This window comes from Pinus tabuliformis, chromosome Q, assembly GCF_031772625.1.
Source record: "Pinus tabuliformis cultivar Carrire ecotype Pingquan chromosome Q, CPIR1, whole genome shotgun sequence".
Lineage (NCBI taxonomy): Eukaryota > Viridiplantae > Streptophyta > Pinopsida > Pinales > Pinaceae > Pinus > Pinus tabuliformis.
The window spans coordinates 742,409,734-742,434,466 of NC_142296.1; the positions used below are offsets into that span (position 1 = coordinate 742,409,734).

Genomic DNA, 24,733 nt, shown 5'->3' on the forward strand with positions numbered 1-24,733 from the left:
ATATTCTATACTTGGGATTTCAATCAGATTAAGCATTTCCTTCTATTACATTATGTCTTCCTTATGTTCTGTGTTTCCTTATGAAAGGTGTTATTTTCCCTCTTTCTAGCCATCCTCTTGATTTCCATTCTCATTCTCCTTATTCGGTAATATTGCATATCAATTTTCATCTCAGGATTTCTCTCCTTATGGTCCCCTATGGCCTCTTCTATTTGGTTTACTTCCATGAGTAACCTTTTTAAATCGCTATTTATCTTTATTAGATTACGGTCATTGGCACCACTAAGGTTAGTTGAGGGGAATTCTCTAAATAAATTTCCATGCTCGTGGAATTTTCAACAATGAAACATAATGTTCTCATAGTCAATGCTTTGATGCTAGAGGTTATCGTGGTAGCTTAAGAATATGCTCGTTGGTAACAACTATGACACATTCATGTGTACACATATATGTGGATATGATAAGTATCTTCCTTTTTTATTGGCTTATAAGCACATAAAAATAAACCAAGAGCATTTTCAATTCCTTTTAAGTTCCCAAAAATCATGTGGTAGTGAATACAAATGGATCTAAATGGGGCAAACAATGAAATATTATTTTTCTAAACTAAATATTTATGTTAAAAATCTCATATATAGTCCCATTTCATTGAAGAAATAAGGACCATTTTGAAAAACCATACTTTTATCTTGCAAGTTGTTGAAGATGATTATGAAGAAACCTTTGGATCCCAATTTTAATTTCATATCTCCTTTAGGTTGTTAGTACTTTTTAATATGCTAGATCTATCAATTTTTTTCCATCATCCAAAGATCCATAATTTAGCAATCAAGGCAAGGTGTTTCACGTATTGTATTTTTCCCTACAATCATTGATGTAGTTATTTATTATGTTGGAATTTGTTCTCCTTGTGGGATGCATCTACTCAATTTTCTATATGTTTTATTTTCTTGATCATTTACCCTAGTATTTGAATTCTTAGAGGATGAGCTTCCCTTTCCCTTTGAACATGAGATGATCATGTTTTAAATCTTTTTTCTTAATCATATTATTGGGTTTGTGAGAATTGGAACCATGAGTTCTCCTAGCCATTGTGTTTATGTAGGAAGAGGGTGTGTCTCTATCATTATAGGAGCCCATGAATGACCAAGCCCCAGGGTTGCACATAGAAGTTATATTTTGTATCAAAAAATAGAGAAATAGATTCCTGTTAGGGAAAAAATCACTCTTAAAAGAGGATCCCACTAGCAAACCCTTTCACTACGTAGAGAGTACCTCAATAGTTTTCCTATTAGTGTCACTCATTTTGGTTGAAAAATGAATCAATTTCACATACCTCTCCTACTTATCCAAGAACTTGGCCTCCTCTATACAAATTATAGCAAACAATCTTGGTTTATATTAACCTAGAATAGTTAGACATCAATCTATTTTAGGAATGGTTCCTTCTTTGCATGAAAATCACCCCTTGCAAACCCCTCATGGACTCTCTCACTTTCACTTCAAATTCCCCATGATTCTTCCACCCACTACCTATAATTTTTTGGTTATGTTGGAAAAATGAGGTGGTTAATTATCTCATACACCAAATTGACATCTAAAAACTATTCCAACCATCTCCTCATACCTTCGTCATTATATCAGATGAATTCCAGCTCCCAAACTCTACTAAAATGTAAACTTGACATATTAAATGACATCAATGTTTTTTAAAATATATCATTCAATTCTTTACATTTTTTTAATATGAATAAAACTTACAAGGAATATGAATTGTAGGAATTAAATTAAAAAATAATAAATTAAATATTGATTGCTACTTTACACATCATCATAATTCATACACTACATTTTGTATATAAAAGTGAAAATGAGACATTATGCCGAATAGAAAAGGCATGATAATATAATATTCCAAATTGAATGTAAATATAAGGATATGTCTCATGTCATATCTTATTTATATTTTAAACAATAATGTATCATATTAGCTATGATAGGATATTTCTATAGCCAGGGTGAATGTTGAAGTGGTGTAATGACACATTTGACTTGTAAGTAATTTTGAAGGCCATAAGAGCCATACTCTCTTCCAATCCCACTCATTTTGTATCCTCCAAGTGGACTATCTGCACTAGCTGCAAGATAACAATTAATCCACACTGTTCCAGCTCGAATAGATCTAGCAATTCTATTTGCTACATCAATATCTTTAGTAATAACTCCAGCTCCCAGACCATAAATTGTTTTATTTCCTCTTTCTATTACTTCTTCTATAGTCCTGCAATAGAAATTAATGCTAACTTTAGTTTTAAAAAACTTTGGTATTATAAAAAAATTAATGAATTGCATTGATCTTTAACTACAAGACATTTCAAAAATGACTATTATTTTAGAAATATGTACTATAAATTCTTACTTGAACTTTAGGATGGACATAACAGGACCAAATATTTCTTCCTTAGCAATTTGCATATCATCCTGCACAAATTCTCAATAGAAACTATTTAGAAAAGGTAGATGTAATAAATAAAGCATATATATTCACATTTCATATATATATATATATATATTCACATTTCTATACTACTATGTTAGAGAAAAAATACCTGAACATCTGCGAATATTGTTGGTTCAATGTAAAATCCTTTATCACCCCATGAATTTCCACCTAATAATAACTTAGCTCCATCTCTCTTTCCATATTGAATATACTCTAATACTTTATCAAATTGCATTTTATTAATCTGCAATAAAGAATAAAAAAAAATCAATATAAATTATATTGACTCAATAATATTCATCTTCATTTACATATATACACAAATAATATTTTAAATATATGCAGATATTTATAACACCCTCAATTTACATGATTATTTATATTTGTTAATATTATTTATATTTATTATTATTTTTTTAAATCTCCATGCAACACCCAATAATAACTCCAAAAATCTCATTGATGTTTTTTTTTTTTAATATAAAACACCAATAATAAGAATGCTACAAGTTACATTTATAATTTTGTTTATATATATTAATATTAAAAAAATACAATTAATTTAAAATATAGTTTATATTAAAAACAAAATCACAATTATAAATAATAATAATATAAATATAATTCCTAGCACTAAACAAATAAAATTTTAAATGGAAAAATATTTTTGCAAATGGAATATCTATTGGATGTGTGAAATGAGTCATTTTCTTTAAAATTTTAGATACAAAATTCTGGGAATAATAGTTAAGGATGTGTGAAATAAGTCATTTTCTTTAAAATTTTAGATACAAAATTCTGGAAATAATAGTTAAGTTAATTATTTGAACTTTATTATTTATAAAATTTTAGAATATTCTTAAAATCTACATTTAAACAATTTCAACATGTAAACTGTTTTGAGATATATTTATTTGAACTTTACTCTATAAAATTTTGGAATATTTTCAAAATCTATATCTATAAATTCAAAATGTAAATTGTAGTAGAGTATGTTTATTTGAACTCTACTATCTATAAAAAAGAAATTGAAATATTTTCAAAATCTACAGCTAACTAAGTTCATCATATAAGCATTTTAAAATATGTTTATTTAAACTCATTAACTATAAAATTTTGAAATATTCTCAAAATCTACATCTAAATTCATCATGTAAATTGTTCTAAAGTGTGTTTTCTGAATTGTTCTAGCGTGTGTTTTCTGAATCGCGTGTTTTCTCCATGGTTAAACAAGTTCGTATTTCCCCTGAATTTCAGGGATTCAAAATCCTATTCATTGATCTATGGAAGCTACATAAGCTAATGCATGGTGGTTTACCTGAGGGCCTTGTTGGACACCTGGCTGAAAAGGGTCGCCCACCACCTGCTTCTTTGCTCTTGCCACTGCTTTCTTCACAAATTCATCATAAATGCTCTCCTGAACAAACACCCGCGACCCTGCTAGGCATAGTTGTCCCTGCCATGCCATGAATGCACATTTCATCACATGAATTTCAAAATAAAATTTATAGTTAGTATTCATAATCTTGCATGTGCTCTGCATGCTTCTAATTTTATGGTGAGTAATCATGATCCTGCATCTGGTTTGCATGTTTACCATGTTATGATAGACTGCAAAATGGGCGATATTCACAGCTTTATCAACATCGGTGTCATCCATAACAATAAGAGGGGATTTTCCACCGAGTTCTAATGTCACAGGCTTCAAGTTGCTTTTTGCAGCAGCTTCCATGATAAGTCGCCCAACTTGAATCGATCCTGTAAATGATATCTGAATTCAAGAACATTATATTATTTCAGCAGAATTCACTTAAAATATATGGCTAGTTTTCAAATAGTGGTATAATAGGTAAAAAATATGTTGGCAAGCCCTAGCGTATTCAAACAATCTGAAGTTTAATTTTGCTATAGTGTAGTCAAATAATCTGAAGTTCAATTTCGCTACAGATTTCATTAGACAAACTTAAAGAAAACAACTTATAAATTACTTTATCAAAAAACCTGATAAATCCAGTATGAACATGTGAACTTACCTTATCAATATCCATGTGGCTGCTTATGGCAGCGCCCGCAGTTTCGCCAAAACCAGAGAGCACATTTAGGACACCAGGGGGAATTCCAGCCTGTTATGCAGACGAGATTTCATGAAAATAATTATTGGACATCACAAATCTTGGCCCTGCTAATCTAGCAGAAAATTCACCCACACATATTCACAAGCTGAGCAAAGAGGGAAACGTTACCTCCTTGGCCAATTGTGCACAATAAAGTGCAGTTAAGGGAGTCTGCTCTGCAGATTTGATAACCACTGTACATCCGCAGGCCAATGCAGGGGTGACCTTACTGAAAAACATCAGCATTGGATAGTTCCACGGTATTATCTGACCAACGACTCCAATGGGTTCATGCAAAGTATAACCCTGATACTGCCCATTCATCTTCAACGTTAGTCCATGAATTTTATCAGCTGACCCTGCACATCATATTCATTGCAAAATCCTTCAAATTTGATTTACAAAATTCCCAGATCTGCAAACTCCTGAACCCCAGCAAAACAAAATCACATTGATATAGATTGTTCACCAGCATAGTATCGGAGAACATCAACACAGTATGGTATATCACGCATCCGAGCCACATCCAGCGGTTTTCCATTGTCAAGAGTTTCCAGAGCAGCGAGCTCGTCACAGTGTTGCAACACCAGCTCTGCATACTTGTACAGGATACGCCCTCTTTCCTGAATCATGGTAAACACTTTCCAGTAAGACATTTACTACAGCAAGTAAATATGTGAAAAAGAATAACACTTTCCGTTTATTACAGCGAGTAAATATATAAAATAAATAAATAAAAAAAAATTCTGAAGTATAGCAACTAAGTTACAATTTTTTATAAATATTTTTTAACAGAGGGAAGAAGGTAATTTCTTAAGTTACAATTTTTTATAAATATTTTTTAACAGAGGGAAGAAGGTAAATTTTTTTTTCAACTAAAATATCATGTCTAAAGCTGTTCACAAGTATATATAAACTTATTCAGAATTGGACCACAAGAACTGTGAGACCAAACATTCTCACCTAACCATTAGACCATATCCTTAGGACTATGGAAAAAGACAGATCTACTCATAATAGAATGTTATTGTGCAAGGCTTGGTCTAAATCGAACGCCTCTTGGGAAGTTTAATCCCCCAAAGTGGTTTTCACCGTCAACCCCTCACCATAAAATTTTAACCTGTGATGTATTAGGAACTAAACTCCACTCAAACCAAATAGTCTACACCTCATGAATTTAAATTTCATAAATAGTACTAACTTAGTGACTATACCTCATGGATTTGAATTTCATAAATATTATTAACTTAATAATTATAATATTTGTCCCAGAGTTGAACCCATACAGCTAGAGAACAAATTATTCACTACTAAAACTAAATAATAGTGAAGTATGCATATAATATTACAATTAAAAAGAGATAATTATGCACTTAATAAGAGAGAATATAATAGTATAAATAGGGGCATTCTACAGTAGGATAGATAAGGTGTAGGATAGAAGTATAAATTGGATCTATAAAGTTTGATCAAATTTAGTATAATTGGGTTACAAATTTTAGAATATTTAAAAAATTTATATCAGATTTTCAAATATTTCCAAAAAAGAATAATAAGATTTTGAAAATATTTAAAATTTGTAATATTAAATAAAAGTCAGAATATTTCAAAACTGCAATTCTATATAAAAATCAGAATATTTCGAAATCTACAATTTAAAAAAAATTGAGAAAAATTGAGTCAAAAGTGACCAGAATCAAGGAAAAAAATTTTCAAAAAATCTTGCAATAGCAGTGTTTGAATCATGATGGTGAAAATAGATTCAAGACTATAAAAAAGCCAAGGCATCTCAAATCTTGAAATTTAACATCTATAATTACAAAAATTCCTACCACATTTTATGAAAATCTTACTAGAATTTTCATAATTTAAAAAAAAAAAAATACAAAACCAATTTTCACCTGAAAACATATCGATATTTATCAATATGTTAATGATTATATTCAAATTAAAAAAAAATTTACATTGCCAGACATGCGAGGCCATGGTCCGTGATCGAAAGCCGCACGAGCTGCTTTTACAGCCAAATCCACATCTTCTTTCTGAGCCTCTGATACGCGAGTTATGGCTTCCTCTGTTCGAGGATCGATCGTCTCAAATGTTTTTCCTGCAACATTAATACAATACAATAAATTAACAAATGAATGTTCAGTTATAGAAACAAATAATTCTGGCTAGATAGAGAAAAAAAAAAAAAAAACATCGTGCAAGGTTTTTTATTTGATTTGATGGCTAACAAACCTAATTAATTCCACATACCTGAAACTGAATCTACAAACTCTCCATTAATGAACAGCTTCGTATATTTCACTTGCGGCAGAACTGTGTTTGATTCGGACCAAAGGGGCGCCATATCCTTGGAGACAAATATGTTAGTGCCTGAGAACGTTGGAGGATACGATTACTGTGCAGAGAAAATATTTTGATTTGAACTACTTCAGAACATTGTACAATACAATAGCCACCGTGCTTTCCATATATTTATACGTCTCAGCGAGAACTGTGGTCAAGGTCTCCTCAAAATCTGGAGGCTGTGCTCGCATTTTCAAAGGGCGTGTAATAGAAAATAGTGTAGAGAAACTCGTGGGATGTCAAATTTCAAGACACGAGATCGTTGACTGTTAACCGTGGTAAGTTAAGCGCGAGAACATTGAAGTATGAAGTGAAAATTCAAGGCACGAGATCTCTGACAATTGACACTTTGGATGTGAAGTGCAGAATTCAAATTTTCATCAACCACCCAAAACCTAAAAGTGGTCAATGTGACTCGAATAATGCTGTATACGCATTAAATATCCTACACAAAGTCGTGGCACAACCAACGAGGCTTTACACTGATTATTGTGGTGAGTGCAGTACTCAAGCTCCCTGTTTTTGACTCAATGGTATTACGGGACGCCCGTTTGCACGTTTTTGTCTATTTTAGGTGTCAAATATAGATGATTTTAAAATACCTACGTCATTGCTGACTCGTAAATAATTGAGAAAGCTGTCATAATGACGGCTACTCACACACAATTTTCAATCTATATATATATTTAAAATATTTATGATTTTGGGAAAGGATATGAAGCATAGGAAAGAAGTTGAGTGGTACTTAAAACTAAAATTAAAATATTTAAGATGGTACTTAATTTTAAGTGGGGTATTAATTAAATTTGACATTATTTATTTGAATATTTGAATTAATTTAAAGATCCACTAAAATTTATTGAATTTTAATCAAATTACTTAAAAGTCGTGAAAACTTAAAAGTATTGTTTAAAAATCAGCATTCACTTACCGCGCACACAATATTTTCTGCTTTTAAAATATTTGAAATTAAATAGACGCTGCTCCACTCGCGCTAGCCCAACTTCCGCCATCTATTAACCGTACCCGCTACCAACCTCCGTTGGATTAATATAAAACGTTTGGCTTATGCTTCAGTTTAGTTATATTTTGTTGCAGCCATAAATGTTAGAATAATTAGAATACAAACGTTTTTAATTTTTAATTTAATATAACACATTTTTATTAAAATTTTAATATTAACTTTTATTTTTAATAAAAAATTTAGAATTGAAATAATGTTAATTATATCTATCTACTAAATAGAATATGATAAAATTATTTTCAAATTATTTTTCCCATCAAACTTCTGTATTTTTTCCATGGTTGATTGATGGCATCAGGCGTGTAAAACTAAGTTTGTAATGAATTGACGTTGCATTGCACCATCAAACTTAAATAAGCATTGAATCGAATTTTCCCATCGTACTATTACCACTATAATCCCGTCTGCACACGCTAACTTTAGCGTCCTTTGTACTTTTTGACAACATTGAATTTGCTTCAAATACATGGTTTGAGGCGTCCTAACTTCTAACTGGACCTTCACCGCCAATTTGGAGGAACAATAAGAAATTAGGAATGGCAGTGGAATCCGCAACGCTATCTAGGAAATTGGAATCTGGAATCATTGCCTTCTTTGCATGGACATGCGGATTATCAACTTTCGTCTAGTTATGTGACATATAGATTTAGTACCTGCAACTTGCAACCACATTTGGTAAATTACCCAGCCTCGCAGTCGAACTACCTTTAGCATCATCCATGTTGATGTAACACCAACATTAAAATTCAACAACTCTTGAGCCTTGATCAAGATTTGGTATTTGGTGTGGTCCGCGGAAATTTGTTTGAGCTTGAGGTCCGAAATTCAAATAGTGCTGGAAATTTGTTGGAGCTTGAGGTCTGAATAGTGCTATAAAATTGCTGGAGCTTGAGGTCCAAATAATGTTGGAGCTTGAGTTCCCTGTTCAAGGAGAGTCAAATCCAGGTCTCACTGTTAATCCGAATAAATGCATGACAATCCAATCTTGTTAGTATTTCTTCTTGTCATGAAATTTCAATGTGCGTGTGTTTTCAAAAGAGTTTTCGGAATCTTGAAATTTTGCTATAATTCCCATGGGCATATATTTCGATTAATATATTCATGTGGACATCATAACGCTACAATTTCTCACCTTGCTTCCTGTCCAGAGTTTGCCTTCAATTCTCTTTGTTTTTCATAAATACAGTTACGTGGTAACATTATTATGTGGTAACTGTAATGTAATAACTAGTGATATTTTTTTAAGGGTGGTTCACGAGTATTGGGTGGCTGTGATGTGATATTTTTTTTAAGAGTGGTTCACCAGTATTAGGTGGTTGACATTTCAATTGGCGAAATATTTAGCAACAAAAACTCAACCCATTAAACTAACCTTTGGAAATGTAATAACAAATATAATTTCATAGCTTGTAGATTTTTTCTATAATTCCATAGATTTTAAATTGCATTTAAACAAATTTATAATTCCATCCCCACCCCTGAAAGCATTCCAGGAAAATAGTGTTTTTTTTACTGATTTTTAATTCCTGCTATTGATATGCCATTCAAACGAATTATGATAAGACTCACAGTTTAACAACCTCAAGAAATACAATTACTTTATGGCATATTAAAACTTCCTCAAAATTGTATTTTTATATTGGTTCATTTTTTATGTTTAATGGAAGGAAAGCTATATAATATGGACTAATTTTTTTAGATGGACTAGACAATGCTTTATGGCATATTAAAACTTCCTCAAAATTGTATTTTTATATTGGTTCATTTTTTATGTTTAATGGAAGGAAAGCTATATAATATGGACTAATTTTTTTAGATGGACTAAACAGTGCTTTATGGCATATTAAAATTTCCTCAAAATTGTATTTTGATATTGGTTCATTTTTTATGTTTAATGGAAGGAAAGCTATATAATATGGACTAATTTTTTTAGATGGACTAAACAGTTTTGAGAGATAAAAAAAGGGAATATAGTGTTAAGGCAGAGTGAGTGAATTTTTTTGTTTATAAGTTTTTAATAGAATATAAATTTATGATGATTTGTTTTAATATAATTATTTGTATTAGGTTAGTATTAGAAAAAATAAAATAAAAATAGTATGGTTATCAAAAGTTAGATAAAGTGTTAACATAATTTTGATACATTTCTAAAATAAAATTGGATAATTTTTTATTGATGGGTAAAAGTAAATATTAAAAGTCATGCAAAGGGCAGTTTAAAACTAAAACCGTCATTAAAAAATTCCATGACGGGCAGAGGGACCCGTCAAATTTAACCCCTGACGAGGACCATTCCAATTTTTTTACTCAATTCGATGGGTACCGTTCCCGATCCTTTAGTTATAAGTGTTGTCTAACGATGCCACAATTTTGCTTAGGCAAGAGAGTGCGGAATTAAACTTGGTAAAGATCGAGGATTTAGTTATAGTCGTTGTCTCACGATGCCACAATTTCAGTAGGGAAAGAGAGTGCAGAGTCAAATTTGGCAAGGATTGGGGTTTTTGTTATAGGTGTTGTCTAACAATACCACAATTTCTCTCCGACAAGAGAGTGCAGAGTCAAATTTGGCAAGGATTGGGGATTTTCTTGGAAGATTTGACCTTATTCTAAGCCTATGTATTATCTATGTGGGATGGATTCATTGTCTTCTAGTTGAGGTCTACGCTTATGCCTATGTCTTGTTCTGTCAAAGAGGGAGTTTGGTAGAGTTGTGATACTTGGGTGCTTGCTGCGGTGATAAGCCCATAATGACTTGCTCATTGATAAACCACCCGAGCAATTCTTTCCTTAGGGATAATATACCATTAGGCACTTGTTAAGTTAACAAACTATTGGATAAGCTGAGACACTCAAGCACTAGTGGGGACTCATAAACCACCAAGTGTATCCTTGGGGTTGATAACATTGTTGCTAGCACCCATTGATGAACTACATAGAGAAGTGTACTCTTTGCTCCTATAGTAGCTAATCTAATTGATGAACCTCCCATTATACACATATCATCCTTCTCCTAGAACTGAGCTAAAACTATTTGTGCCTTGGATGAAACCCTTGTGGTTGTTGTTTTACTGATTGATGGTCCTTGTGGTGTTACGATTAGGAGTTGTGAAGAAATCACTTGAGAAATGGACTCTACTCCTTACCTTTTGTTGACTCGCCATTGGTGAGAAAACTCGTGAGCAATTACCTCCTCAAACTCAAAATTCAGGTTGGGGATGGTCAGCTGCAAGAAAGAATGCAGTGCAGTTGGCCTATGGTTGGGAGGAGAGTTGAAGTCCCTCCCTCAATTGCTAGTCATTCCTAGACAATAAGATAAGTGTTTACTTGTATATTCGATGCATATGAATGTTGAATGTTATTGGTGTATAACATTAGACATGTATGAACATTGTTAATGAAGGAATGGATATTCATGTATGTGTTTGCGAGGAGATCTATACATTTCTTTATTGTTCTCAAGGAATTGAGGGACTTGAGTTTCCTTCTAAATGTTAATGTACTTCCTAGTACACAGGGTCATCTACAAGATTGCTATTTTCTGCTAAAAATCTAGTTAAATTGTTGTGATGCTTGAATTTACGTGGTTCAGTTGTTATTCTAATCCGATGACCTGAGTGTTGAATAGTCCTAGTATAAACTATTTTAGGATTGAATGTTGCTTATTATAAGTGTTGTAGCGGCTTCAATGCCCTCCAAAATTTTGGCCTGCATCCAATTGGCTAAGCCCTCCTGGGTCTTTTCCTTGATGTTTGCAAACACTCGGGCTCATCTCGTGAACTTGTGTCGAGTCTTTACACCCTCTTCGCTTAAACGTTCACCGGACATCTTCTAGCATGTTGGTCACAGTGTTATGCTTGTAGTCATGTTCTGGCTATGTTCAAGGTCCGTCTTCATGTGTACAAGTTGTATTCGCTATGTAAGCATCTGTCACACTCACACACGAAGTTGTATGCAATGTCGTGCAAGTGTCATCATGGTAGTTCAACGATCTATCTCAAGTGTTGCACTTGTCGCTCGCACCCTTCAGTCAGTCACAATGAGCGTATGTTGTCTTTTTGGTTCGAGTTCTCTTGTCGTTAAGTCATGTTGAGTGTGTGTTCACAAGGTCATGTATACATAAGTCCACTGACTCACACACTTAGTCATTTTGCCGAAAGCCTGTCCACTGGACCAACCTCCATCAGCCAGACCTCCCTAAGCTGCACTGTGCACTCTCAGCCCTCAGTGATCAAGTACTACTGCCCAGAATTGCCAAGATCTTGAGGTTGCCTCCCAGGAAGTCTGCACTACACAATCCTAGCATCGACCTAGCTGACTATGACCCAAAAGCCTGTTAACACGCTAACACATTTTCAAACATGTATTGTATTCATTTGTAATACCATTCTTTGGACACTTGTAATCAATGTTGCTTTAACCTATATTAAGACAGTTGAACTATTTCGGTCTATTTCGGTTGTCTTAGTACATAAGCTGTTGGAAATGTGTTATATCAGTTGTTAACGTTGTCTCGGCCGTGTGGACTATTCTGCCAGACACTCGACAAATTCATTCTCATAAACTTGTTATAACGACCATTGCACTCGTGTGGAGTATTCTATTGGGTGTTGTACATGTGATTTGTTCACCTTGTGTTTGTGATTGCCGCATCCATGTGGACTACTTCACCGGAAGTTGTGCATGTCCTATTGTGTTGTGTGTCTCTAACATGGTTGGGACTATTCCCTTTCGACTTGAGACTCACTCTCAACCTCTCCCTCTGCAGTGAAAGAACCTTAACAAAAGCAACACTAAGCACTCACCAAGCACGTGAACCTTGTTGTTCGAAGACTATGTAAACCACTCTCATGTGCTGACAAGCAAGAGCTAAGGCATATCTTTAAGATAATGGCAACCAGTGCATCATAATGGATGGGACTCCTACACTAAACGGTGTGAGGTCTAGTTGGGACTTCATACCAGGGAGATCCCCTAAATGTTGGCTTGTCCTACACTGTCAAAAATTTTGGCGCTAGAAGGAGAGCTTCCAATTGTTTATGGTTGAATTTCATCTCACCCCCACTCACCAATCATTTGGTAAAGGTAGTAACTCACACTCCCTCTCACCTACACGTAACTCTGAAATTGGTTACTCCTCACCTCCCAGATGTGAACACAAAATTTTGTATCAGCACCTCCGCTCTGTCCATCCCATCACCCGTCAGTTTGCCAAAGCAGTCGAACTAATCCCAGGAATACAAGATCTTCCATATGCATCAAAGAAGCCAAAGACCACTCCCACATGAGTTGTTTTCTCATTAGTGGAAGAAGTAGTTCTTGCCATTCTCGAAGGTCTAACAAAAGCTGTTGAGAATGGAGAGGAACCTCCAGTCTTCCGACAGGGAGAACAGGACACCCTTGTGATCTTGGGCTCAGACTCCGGTACAGGAGGCGGAGGGGAAGGCAGTGGAGGAGGTGGAGGTGGAGACGAACCAACTGACTCAGAGTCGGAACCATCAGAATCTGAAGAAGAAGAAGACATGGCTGACCAAAACTTAGAATGGATGACTCAAGGACCATTGGCTCTCCCAGGTGTTTTGCACAAGATGCCAAAGCGTTCGGAGAGGATGTTGACAATGTATGACCCTAACAAAGCAGTAAAGGCTGAAGACCACTTGGACAACTTCTACCTACAACTGCATACACTCGAGCTACGATATGACGAAGTTGCAAACAGATTGTTTCAGCCTTTATTGCTTTGTCAACTCCATCCAAAATGGGGTATGTTCAAAGGAATGTTTTTGGAAAAATTTGCTGATGACAAGACCCTTGCCATGCTTCTCAAAGAGTTGGGTAGTTTGAAGATGGAGTCAAAAGAAAAAGTGAAAGATTTTAATCAGAAGTTTTTACGCATCTTGAACAAGTTTGCAGCAAACACAAAACCTCATGACTCCATCATGATCGACTATTATACGTCTGAACTGCCAACCAATATTGCGCAGTTCGTCAAGCGAGCTGCAAAACCAATGTTACTTGAGAATTGTGAAGAGGCGATTGTTGTGGAAAAAGACTTGCGTGTGATTAGAGTAATCAAGGATGATGAACCAACAAAGAGACTCCAAAGATGAAAGCAGGAAGCCCCAGGCTGTGGTGAGTAAGGGTAAAGATAAGGAAGCAAGTGAGATTTAAACCCTTACTCATCTTGTCAAGAACTTGACAACAGAGGTGTCTAAGCTAAAGCAACAAACGATCGAGACATCTGCAAGCAACCGACCTCCTAGAAAATAGAAGGGGAGAAAGTCATAAGGCAGCAACCGCTTCCCGGCTAAAATTGCACAGAGCTCCAGCTTAGTGTTCTAGACGGAACTGTGTGCGAACTCATAATTTTTCTCATTCCATCTAGACTATCACCCAGAAGAAAATCATCCAAAATGGAAACGAGTTGCAGACTCAGTATGCAACAATATGCAAAATGCGGTAAACAATGTGTAGTGTGAGCCAAAAGACTAAGATAATGATGAAGATGTTGCATCTGTTGAGGCACCCAGCACTGGGCAAGTGATAAACATGTATCAATGCTCACAAGCATCATAGAAAATGAACACTGAGAAGCAGCCCCCAAAGAAAAGTGGTTGATACAATCTCAAAAGTCAAGGGGCTCCCCCTATGATTAGGGAGATGCGAGAAAATCTTGAACTATTGAGGAAGTTTGATCCACCAGTCATCCCAAAGCAGAGAGCACAAAGCAAGCCTGGGAAGACATCTACAAACAAGAGTACGTCCATGAGAAGTAAACTTTAGAACACTCCATCGGACAGTACAAACATGAGTCTAACCTTGAACATCTCAGTGTGTTTACCTGCTCTTTATTACAATATTGTGGAAGATATGAAGAAAACTCGTGCAAACATCTCTTTGTTCGAGTTAGCTAAGATGCAAGGTTAGTGGGATATTCTACTATGTGCATTAGGGAAAACATTTGCAGGCAACACAACATCTACTAGCAAGGGAGTAAGCACATCTCCTAGTTCACTCACAACTATGCTCAACATACTCCATATGGAAGAAGCAAACTCTGTTTGCCCTCCATTCTTACTTTCATTTGAAATTTTTAACTGCAATGTTCACAACTGTTTGGTTGATTCTGGCACATTAGCCAACATCATGCCACTCTCCATTTCCAAGAGGATCAATGCGTAATGGAGCAAGACATCTTCACAAATCATCCAACTAGATCGAACATTCGTACTAGCCATTGGTGAACTTTGGGATCTGATCATCTGACTATCTCATGATAGTTGAGTTCACCAGTGCATCAATATTGTCATTGTGGACATATTAGAACTGTATGGATTACTGCTTAGCAGAGACTGGTCCAGCAAGTTGAATGGGTACTTTTCTACACACTGGTCACACTTATGGATTTCGTACCAGGGAAAAAGTAATTAGATCCGGGTGTTATTCGAGAGATACATGAAACACAATGTCACTCCCATCGAGGGTGAGAACGAACCGTTTTCTTTTGTGAAACTCATGTTTGGCAATTGCCTCTTGGAAACACAGTTCGGGTGTTACCTCGCGTAGCCAACTCGAACCCTACCAGACACATAGCTAGGTCTCCTTCCTTTCCCAACTGATGGAAATGAAATGTGTACAGTGCATTGTAACACTAGTAGCAGTAGCAGTAGCAGCAGTAGTACTAGCGCATTGAGCGGTCCGTGTATAGACGAGTTGCGAACCATGTATTTTGATTGATCAAAGATACAGGTTGGCTCTGGAGCCGGGTGTATCTTGATATACCCAAAGCAAAAGAACATTTGATCTCAATCCTCTTGGAGTTTGAGTGCACAAACAACATTGCTGAATACGAAGCACTCATATTGGGCTTGCACAAATCCATTAGCCTCAATGTTGTTGTGCTCAAAGTGGTAGGTGATTTAGAAATCATGGTATGGAAGGTATGTAACACCATACACTATTTGTCACCTCATCTCGAAAGTTATCAGCAAGAGCTATGGCGATTAATCTTTAACTTCCAAGCTTTCAATATCATTTTTGTACCAAGAATGCGTAATGCAGATGTCGATGCTTTAGCTAATGCAGCTACTAGGATGACACCACTTAGGGATAGGTTTATTGTTGAAAATTTGTATAAGCCTTCTACCCTTGATAACATAACTAAGCTACATGTTTTTGATGATGATCAATAGATACTACACTTCATGGCCAACGCTGATGTCTTCAAGGACACAACAATTGATGAAGATGAGTACGATCAGTCTCTACAAGATACAGCTGATGATAAGAAAGGAAACCTCATCCCCAAGGGTGTGGTATCTCTCGAAAATATTTATGACTTGCAGAATTGCTTCCAAGGGTCAAGGAACAGAAAAACCCACAGTTCCACCATGATGTATGAATAGATCAACCTAGGAACAGAGCACGATCCGAAGTTTGTCAATATTGGTACGTGTTGCACACCGTAGGAGTAGAAAGTTTTTGTCCTCTTGTTCAAATAGTACCAGGATGTGTTCACATGGACATATGATGATCTGAAAGCATTTGAAAAACGAATAATATAACACATGATTCCGATCAAAGAAGGGGTCAATCCATTACAAGAGAAACTAAGGAAAGTACATCTGTCACTTGAACCCCTTATACAGAAAGCACTGACTAAGTTGTTGGATGCTTGGATCACTTACAAAGTTCGTCATTTTACATGGGTTTCTAATTTAGTTCTTGTACATAATAAATCAGGGGAGATCCTCTTATGCATTAATTTCCGAAACTTGAATCATGCCTCGAACAAAAACAACTACCCCATGTCGTCAATGGAACCTATGTTACAGGCAGTATCTGGAGCAGGAATGTTGTCTTTGCTCAATGGTATTTTGGGATACAACTAGGTTTCGGTAGTGGAACCTGATAGTTTGACATTGTTTCAGGAGAAGCTTGGCCCACACATGTGTTTGCAATCACTTGAGGGGAGGATTGAAAACCTTCCTATCAACGGCCAAGACTTAAAGCACTAATTTCGATAAGTCGGGGTCACGCCCTGTGCTATGTACATAGTTTGTTTACTGCTTGTTGTCTTTTCGCTTTGCTTTACTATTTTTGTTTGCTTAGTATCATGTTATTTTTGGTTTGTCAATAAGTGCTTCCGTCTGCTGAGTTATGGCTTTTGAATGAGTATGTGGTTGAGATCCAAAGAGTCTTGTGACACTGTAAAACTTAGCCAGTCCTCTATCCATATTCTATGTGCTTGGTTATAACCTTCAGCTGATGAAGTCTTGATAGAAAATATGAGATGTCTGTAAGGGAAGCTCTGGTCCAACCATGAACCTATGTCCACACTGGGAAACCCCATGCCTGTACTCAGTCTTCTACTCTATGTGTTCAAGGTCATCCAATTAGTAGAAATGGAGAAGGGGAAAATCTAAACAAGCAAACCTATATCAAAGGTCTTACAGTCTTCTCTAAAGGAACAAACTCTTTTGCTCTCAATATGTTGGGATCCCTATTCCACACCAAAAATAAATAAGTTCATATTCATAATCCTCTTTTAAAAATACAAAGGCGAAAGAAGAGAAAGGCTTTCTGTGCAGAGAGGTGAAGCATGAAACTCCACCAGGGTACTGACCAGGCTCGCTAGAAGTGGAGAAATGCGTGTGTTCCTTTGTGACTTTGTCGGGGTACTATCTAGGCCTGCTAGCAGTGGAGCAACACCAGAGATGAAAACTTATACTCTAAAAATTTTAAAACTCGCGAGCCAAACTACCCTTCCCGATTTTGAAACATTGTGATCAAGTTGAAACTTGTTGTTGTGTTTGGCTGAGTTGGCAAAAGGTGAACCTTTTCTATCCATGGGGTAAGTGGGGAAGTCGAAAAAATCCCGCACATTGATTCAATACTCTCTGATAGACCAAGGCCCTATGTTGTTAATGGACCAAAACATAGAAGATGGTATTCAACTAGTGTGTCGCCAAGTGTTGTAGCGGCTACAACGCCCTCTAAAATTTTGGCCTGCATCCAATTTTAGAGCCTTATTTGGTTTTTTCCTCTATGTTTGCAAACACTCGGGGTCATCTCATGAGCTCGTGTCGAGTCTTTACACTGTCTTCGCTTTACTATTCACCAGACATCTTTTAGGATATTGGTCATAATGTTATGCTTGCAGTCATGTTATGGCTATGTTCAAGGTCCGTCTTCATGTGTACAAGTTGTATTCACTATGTAAGAATTTATCGTACTCACACACAAATTTTTATGCAATGTCATGCAATTTTCGTCACGGTCATTCAATGATCTATCTCAAGTGTCACACTTGTCACTTGCACACATCGGTCAGTCACACTGAGCATATGATGTCTTGTTGGTTCGAGGTGTCTTGTCATCAAGTCGTGTTGAGTGTGTGTTCACAAGGTCATGTATACACAAGTCCACTTACTTACACACTTAGTAATTTTGACGAAAACCCATCGACTGGACCACCCTCCATCAGTTGGATCTCTGCTGAGCTACACTGCATAGTCTCAACCCTCAGTGATGAGGTACTGCTGCCCAAAATTGCACAGAAATTGAGGTTTTCTCCCAGGTAGTCTACACTGCACAATCCTAACATCGACCTGGCTGACTATCACCCAGAAAAATGTATAAATTGCCCAGGAAGTCATCTCAATCTGCACTACCCATAAGGCAATACACCAAGCCTCACGCTGGTCAACCGAAGATTTTGACCGGGTAGTGACCCTGAGCTTCACTTCTCCAAAACATTGCACAGAAGCTGTCAACATGCTTGCCTCCACTCACTGAAGAAATTGCGCAGACATGAGGGACATGCACCTGTTTCCTGTCAGTGCACTATCTCTGAAAATTTCACAGTTTGGTTAGTCAGTCTCCCTACTAGCCAGCTTGCTGCTCCTCCTTAAAATTGTGTAGTTTTCTTGGACTATCCTCCATCTACTCAACATCGTGCTCTGCCTGGAAACTATGCAAACATGTCTTGCATTCATGCCTCCCATTTTTGCACAGTTTGGCTAGCAAGCTCCTGCAACCTGCTCCTAGCCTCCACTAAGAATCTGCACAATTTTGACTTCCAGTGTCCTCCCTACTACCCACGCTGCCTCCTTGAAAAAATTGTGTTGTTCTACCTCCCAATTGAGCCAAATCCCATAGAATGTCAATATTGTTCTAGACTCCTCATCTCAGCCTCCCACTAACCTCTACGCAATTTTCCTTGGCAGTGCCCCATAGCCTTGCATCCTGACCTAAAATGTGCTTTGCTCAGTTTCAAAGCCTTTTCCTCTCTCCCATTCACCTACACTTGAAAACGAAATATGATGCATCATGGTAGACTAGGAGATTTCTGGATTTGATGTCATCTCATCATGATTTGTTGCAGATACAGGTACATAGATAAGACATGGTTCGATGACGATTGGGATGAACAAGGGGTGCACGATAGGAGAATTGTTTGCGAATGGATGAACACATCAAGCATGCTAAGTACTAGTGAAGGGGATACATGCACGTGCAACATCAAGCAAACACCAAGGCCATCGAAGGCTTCGCACACCTTGCCATGCATAGGTGAAACTATGTCACACCAAGAGCACACTCATCATTCAGCAGCACTGTAGCTCGACATGGACACCACCATCAGCATGAACATACTAGCATTGTCATGTCGAGTCATGTCCTGAGTCATCTCGGCCACATCACTATTGTGGACCATACTGTCGTAATCAATGTAATGTAACATGGAAGTCCAAGAGACCCACATATGAAGTTGAAGAGTCATGTCAGTTGAAGATTCATGTAAGTAAAACTGTCATGAGGGAATTCAAAGAGTCACAAGGGTCAAGTTCACCCTTGGCTATATATACCCCTCATTTGTACATGTAAAGGAATTTTCACCTTGGATCCTCCCACATAACCTTGAGAGTTTGTAGTATTTTATTTGAGGAGCGAGAAGTGGCTCCAATGCCTCGTTATCAGGGTTAGTGATGAAATTGTGGACAAATGTGTCTTGGAAATTTCACTTAATTCTGAAGTCTATTAACAGACTAGCATGTTTTCACACATGTATTGTATTCGTTTTTAAGACTATTCTTTGTACATTTGTAAGGCATGTTGCTTTAACCTGTATTAAGAAAGTTGAACAGTTTCAGTTGTTTTAGTACACATGTTGTTAGAAATGTGTTGTATCATTTGTTAATGATGTCTCACCCATGTAGACTATTTCATCGGACACTTAACAGGTTCATTCTCATAATCATGTTGTATCAACCATGACACTCATGTAGACTCTTCTGTTGGGTATTGTATGTGTTATATGTTCACCTTATGTTTGTAACTTTCGCATCCGTGTGGACTACTCCATCGGAAGTTGCGCATGGCCTACTATGTTGTGTGTCTCTAACGGAGTTGGGACTATTCCCTTTCGAATTAAGACTCACTCTAACCCTCACCTTCTGAAGTGAAAGAACCTTGACATAAGCGACACTAAGCACTCACCAGGCACACGATCCTCATTGTTCGAAGACTAAGTAAACCACTCTCATGTGATGACAAGCAAGAGCTAATGCATATCTTTAAGATAATGGCAATCGGGCCATCATACCAGATGGGACTTCTACACCAAATGTTGTGAGGTCTAGTTGGGACTTCATACCAGGGAGATCCCCTGAATATTGGTGGGACCAACATCGTCGACAATAAGTTAACATGGATCCTTGTTGTTTATTGATTATGGTCTCCTTTTTTTGGAGCAAAGCTTGGAATATTTATTTATGCATGGATACACTGAGAGGCATGAGGAAATTGTTTGTTGGATAAGTCAGGTGCTACTATGGTCAAATCTATAGGGTATAGTAGCCATGGAGTTTGCTTCTTTGCAATTTCTGAGTAGCATGCATGTTTTTATTATCATGATTATGCTCATTTCATGGTTAGAAATTGTAATCCAGTGTATTGATGGATGGATGCAAATTCGCATGCAAGTTTGGGCATGACCAGGTCTTATTGAATTCTTGGTCAATTCCCTGAAAAGGCTTCAAAAATACTAGGAAGAAATTATGGTTGTGTAACGTGGCAATGGCTCGTAAATTGTGATCGAACTTGGTTTAGTTTGGGAAGGTCTAGAGGTCTGGGCTATTGGGATGAATGTAGGAGGAGTCATCACCATTGGGTCAAACCTAGATGGGATGTACCTGACAATGTGTAAGGGATAGGTAGATTTGATGTGAGCTAGACTGGGGATGCTCCACACTAAAGAGCTAGTGAGGAGGTCTGGAGATCCAAAACTATGGTGAATCGCAAATAAGGGTAGGTGGGCCCAAATATGGGCTAGGTTGAATGTGTGCATAACAAGGCAATATTGTGGAGGTCTGGGGTCAAGACCTAGGTTGAGATGCTAAATCATTTTAAAGTTTGGATTCCCAAAATTAGTTATAACAAGAAATCACTGCATTGTAGGCTATAAGCTAAACCTATGTGCCGATGTGGATTTATCACATGGAAGATACCACGTGGGTCTAGTGAAGGATACACTAGAACTCATGGATCACATGGACCACTTGGATGAGGTGGGGTTGCAACTTGGGCCCCATTTGGCTATCACGTGGATTCCAGTGGTAAAACTTTAAATATCCATATATTTTGACCTAGGTGTTGGATACTGATAAAGTTCATATCATTGGAAATCTCTCAATGAGTTGAACATGATTATGCTACCCAAAGTTAATTCTGATAATTTTGGAAAGGAGGAATTTTCCAACCCCATTTCCATAATGACACCATGGAGGTTGAGTTAGGGAAAAGTAATACCTCACATTAATCTTAGGGAAGCCAAGAAGGTGGAAGGGAGCATTACAAGGTGGTATCATAGCATCCAAGTTCAACACTTGGACTAGACAGTCTCAAGGGAGATTAAATGAAGAACAAAAGCTTCAATACTATAGTTTTGGGAATAAAAATTTGGGACTCTAATGCAATAGGGTAATGTGTTAGAGTCTATGAGAAAGTGAGGCCAAAGCATGGTTTAGCACTTGGGATGAATAGGCCTAGAAGGATGAATCTTAGAACTCTTCTATAGAGTGTAGAAGTTGTATTGATTAATGTTGTGTGTTGTTTGTTGCATTTTATTGTGAACTACAAGTTATATGCAAGTATTACTTTTGATGTGATTACTATCTTCTAATGAGCATGCTAACTCGATGTGTGATGTTTCATACACCAAAAGACACAATGTGATTGAGCTAAGGTGATTGGTAAGAATATGTATTTATGTTTTGAATTGTGTAGCAATTATGTGTGTATGACATCACATAAGAATACAGAGGAGAAGACAACAAGAATAAAAGGAAAGAGAAGAAGAATAGTGCAATATAGCATTGATATATCTCAACATGAACATGAAGAGGAGTCAATGGGGAAAGGGAGAGAGGAAGGCTCCCCTTATTGGATGGATACTCTCAGAAGTTTAATGTTTGTGCTAACAAGGGATAAGGCTAACAACGAGAAGATTTTTAAAACTCCGAAGTAGGTAGAGGTAAATGCAATCGTACTACAAATATTGTCAAATATATAGAGACAAAAACAACATTAGTTGGGGGCTAGTTACAAGTTTAAGAAAAGTTCATTGGGACTTGGAAGATAAGAATCAAAGACTGGTGGTGCGAAAGGTAGCAAATCTAGGAAAAGACATAAGCAAAGAAGTGAAGACACAATGAGGGGTAGAACACCTTTGGGTACCCACGAATGGAGGATTGTAATTTTGGAGCAACTGCCTAGAGCTACAACTAAGAGGTGTCACCAACAAAAGAGAGAAAAAGGGAAGGATTTAATGCCATAATAACTCAAGAAGGAAAAGGTTCCTACATTTTATAGAGAAGTGAAGAAGGCTCAGGAAGCAAAGGTATGGTTGCTTGGAATGAAGAATTTTTTCAAGGTCCATAATTACTCTGAAAACATGAAGGCAAGAGTAGTCACCTTTTTCCTAAGAGGCAAGACTAACATTTGGTGGAAATACCTAAATAATGTTAAAAACATTGAAGAGGAAGCTTTGTCATGGAGGAGATTTTAAAGATATTTCTGGGATAAGTACTTGTCTAAGAGGTACTATGAGATAAATGCCAAGGAATTTTATGAACACAAGCTAGGGAAATTGACATCTGATGAGTATACAAATAAATTCTTTGAAATGTTGAGATATGTTCCCTACCTCAAGGAAAAGAAACCAAAGGTTAAAATGTATCTCAATGGATTTACATAAGCATACAAGGACATAATAGAGTTTAACTAGACACAAACTCTAGAGGATACTACTAGGAAAATAAAGTACCGCTACGAGCAATCCAAGCACAATTTTGAATACAAGATTGATTAGAAAACAAAGGGAGAGTTCAACTTTAAGGGAAAATGGTAGAAATATGCAAGGTACCAACAAGGTGGAATTGTGAGGTTCACTACATCTGCAAGAGGTGAGTTTAAAAAAAAATCCACTACTGCCACTCTAGATTAGTTCTCTAAGTCTATAAGAGGAGAAATGGATGGGTATGTGAGAAAACCCATAGAGTGTTAGAATTGTGGTGAATACCACCTACATAAGGCTACATATTAGAGAATTTTTGAGGTCTAAAATAGGCCTCCTAAGGAATATTATAAAATAATAGTGCAAATAATAAAATAAGATTAGATTACCTAATCAAGTTTAGGATGGAAAAAGGAAAAAACTATTTTTTCAACTCGTACTTTCAACTTATCTTCCTATGATTTTACTCAAATTTCGAGCGAGAGCACTCATTGGATGAATAATTTAATATTTCATCCAAGGAGTACCATGTTGCATATTTTCGATGGACCCTACTACACAAAAAATGTGAAATACATGAAAAAGCATGATTACAATCACGTTTTTTCATGTATTTCACATTTTTCATGTAGTGCGGTCCATCAAAAGTATGAATCATGGGTTCTCCTTAGATGCAAAATTAAATTATGCATTCAAGGGGTGATCTTGTTTAAATTTTAAGTAAAATCATATGAAGATAAGTTTAAATAGTTTTTTTTTCACTCCAAAAAGGGTGAATCAATGCCCATGGTTTACATCATTATATTGAATCCTATTGTTTCTTATAAATTTTATTTTTGTTGTACATTTTTGTTTTGAGGCCCATTTTTTACCACAAAATTTCTCTAAAGGAAAAATCATCCAAGACTATACAATGTACGAGTGTCGAGACAATAAACATTGTGGCTTCAAACATATCGCACATCTTTGTAGCATTGGACAATAGACAGACTGATCACCAAGCCTCAGTGGTCAAAATGGAAGGTATGCTCAATAATTAGTTTGTTTCCACTTTAATTGATCTTAGATCAAATTTTAGTTATGTGATGATGCAGGGGCATAAACTCTCAAATCTAAGCCTATTGACTAGGCCTAGGGGGTTTTTTTTACAAAGAGAGTGGGTTCCCCAAGTTTTAATTATTTGTAATTTTTCTATGAAAATCTAGTGGATTGTGTGAATTTAGTTAATATGTAATTAGATCTGTCTTGGTAGAAGCAAATCTTGATAATTTATGATAATTAGAGAGGTCTAGGATAAGAATATATCTCATGAAGGTTTTTTGGATCTAAGAGATCCTAGGAATTGTCAGTTGAGAGATCTTTGGATCTGAATAGAATTTGGATTAGAATCCTTTTGTCTTAAGAATTTAAGCCCAAGATGCATAGAGGTTAGAGAGGGTGGAACA

The 24,733-nt window shown here is 36.4% G+C and overlaps 1 protein-coding gene across 1 annotated transcript; it reads right to left on the reverse strand.

The window, feature by feature from the left end:
* Window positions 1-1,871: 1,871 nt before the first annotated feature.
* LOC149221674 (aldehyde dehydrogenase 1-like) lies at window positions 1,872-7,082 on the reverse strand. The gene is made up of 10 exons (XM_089385180.1): window positions 6,877-7,082; window positions 6,582-6,724; window positions 5,087-5,240; window positions 4,747-4,976; window positions 4,537-4,626; window positions 4,101-4,274; window positions 3,822-3,959; window positions 2,610-2,747; window positions 2,420-2,481; window positions 1,872-2,281 (listed from the first exon to the last, which is right to left on the reverse strand). Exons 1-10 carry the CDS (start codon window positions 6,968-6,970, stop codon window positions 2,008-2,010), a joined length of 1,497 nt encoding a protein of 498 aa, XP_089241306.1. The 5' UTR covers window positions 6,971-7,082; the 3' UTR covers window positions 1,872-2,007.
* Between the last annotated feature and the right edge of the window lie 17,651 nt (window positions 7,083-24,733).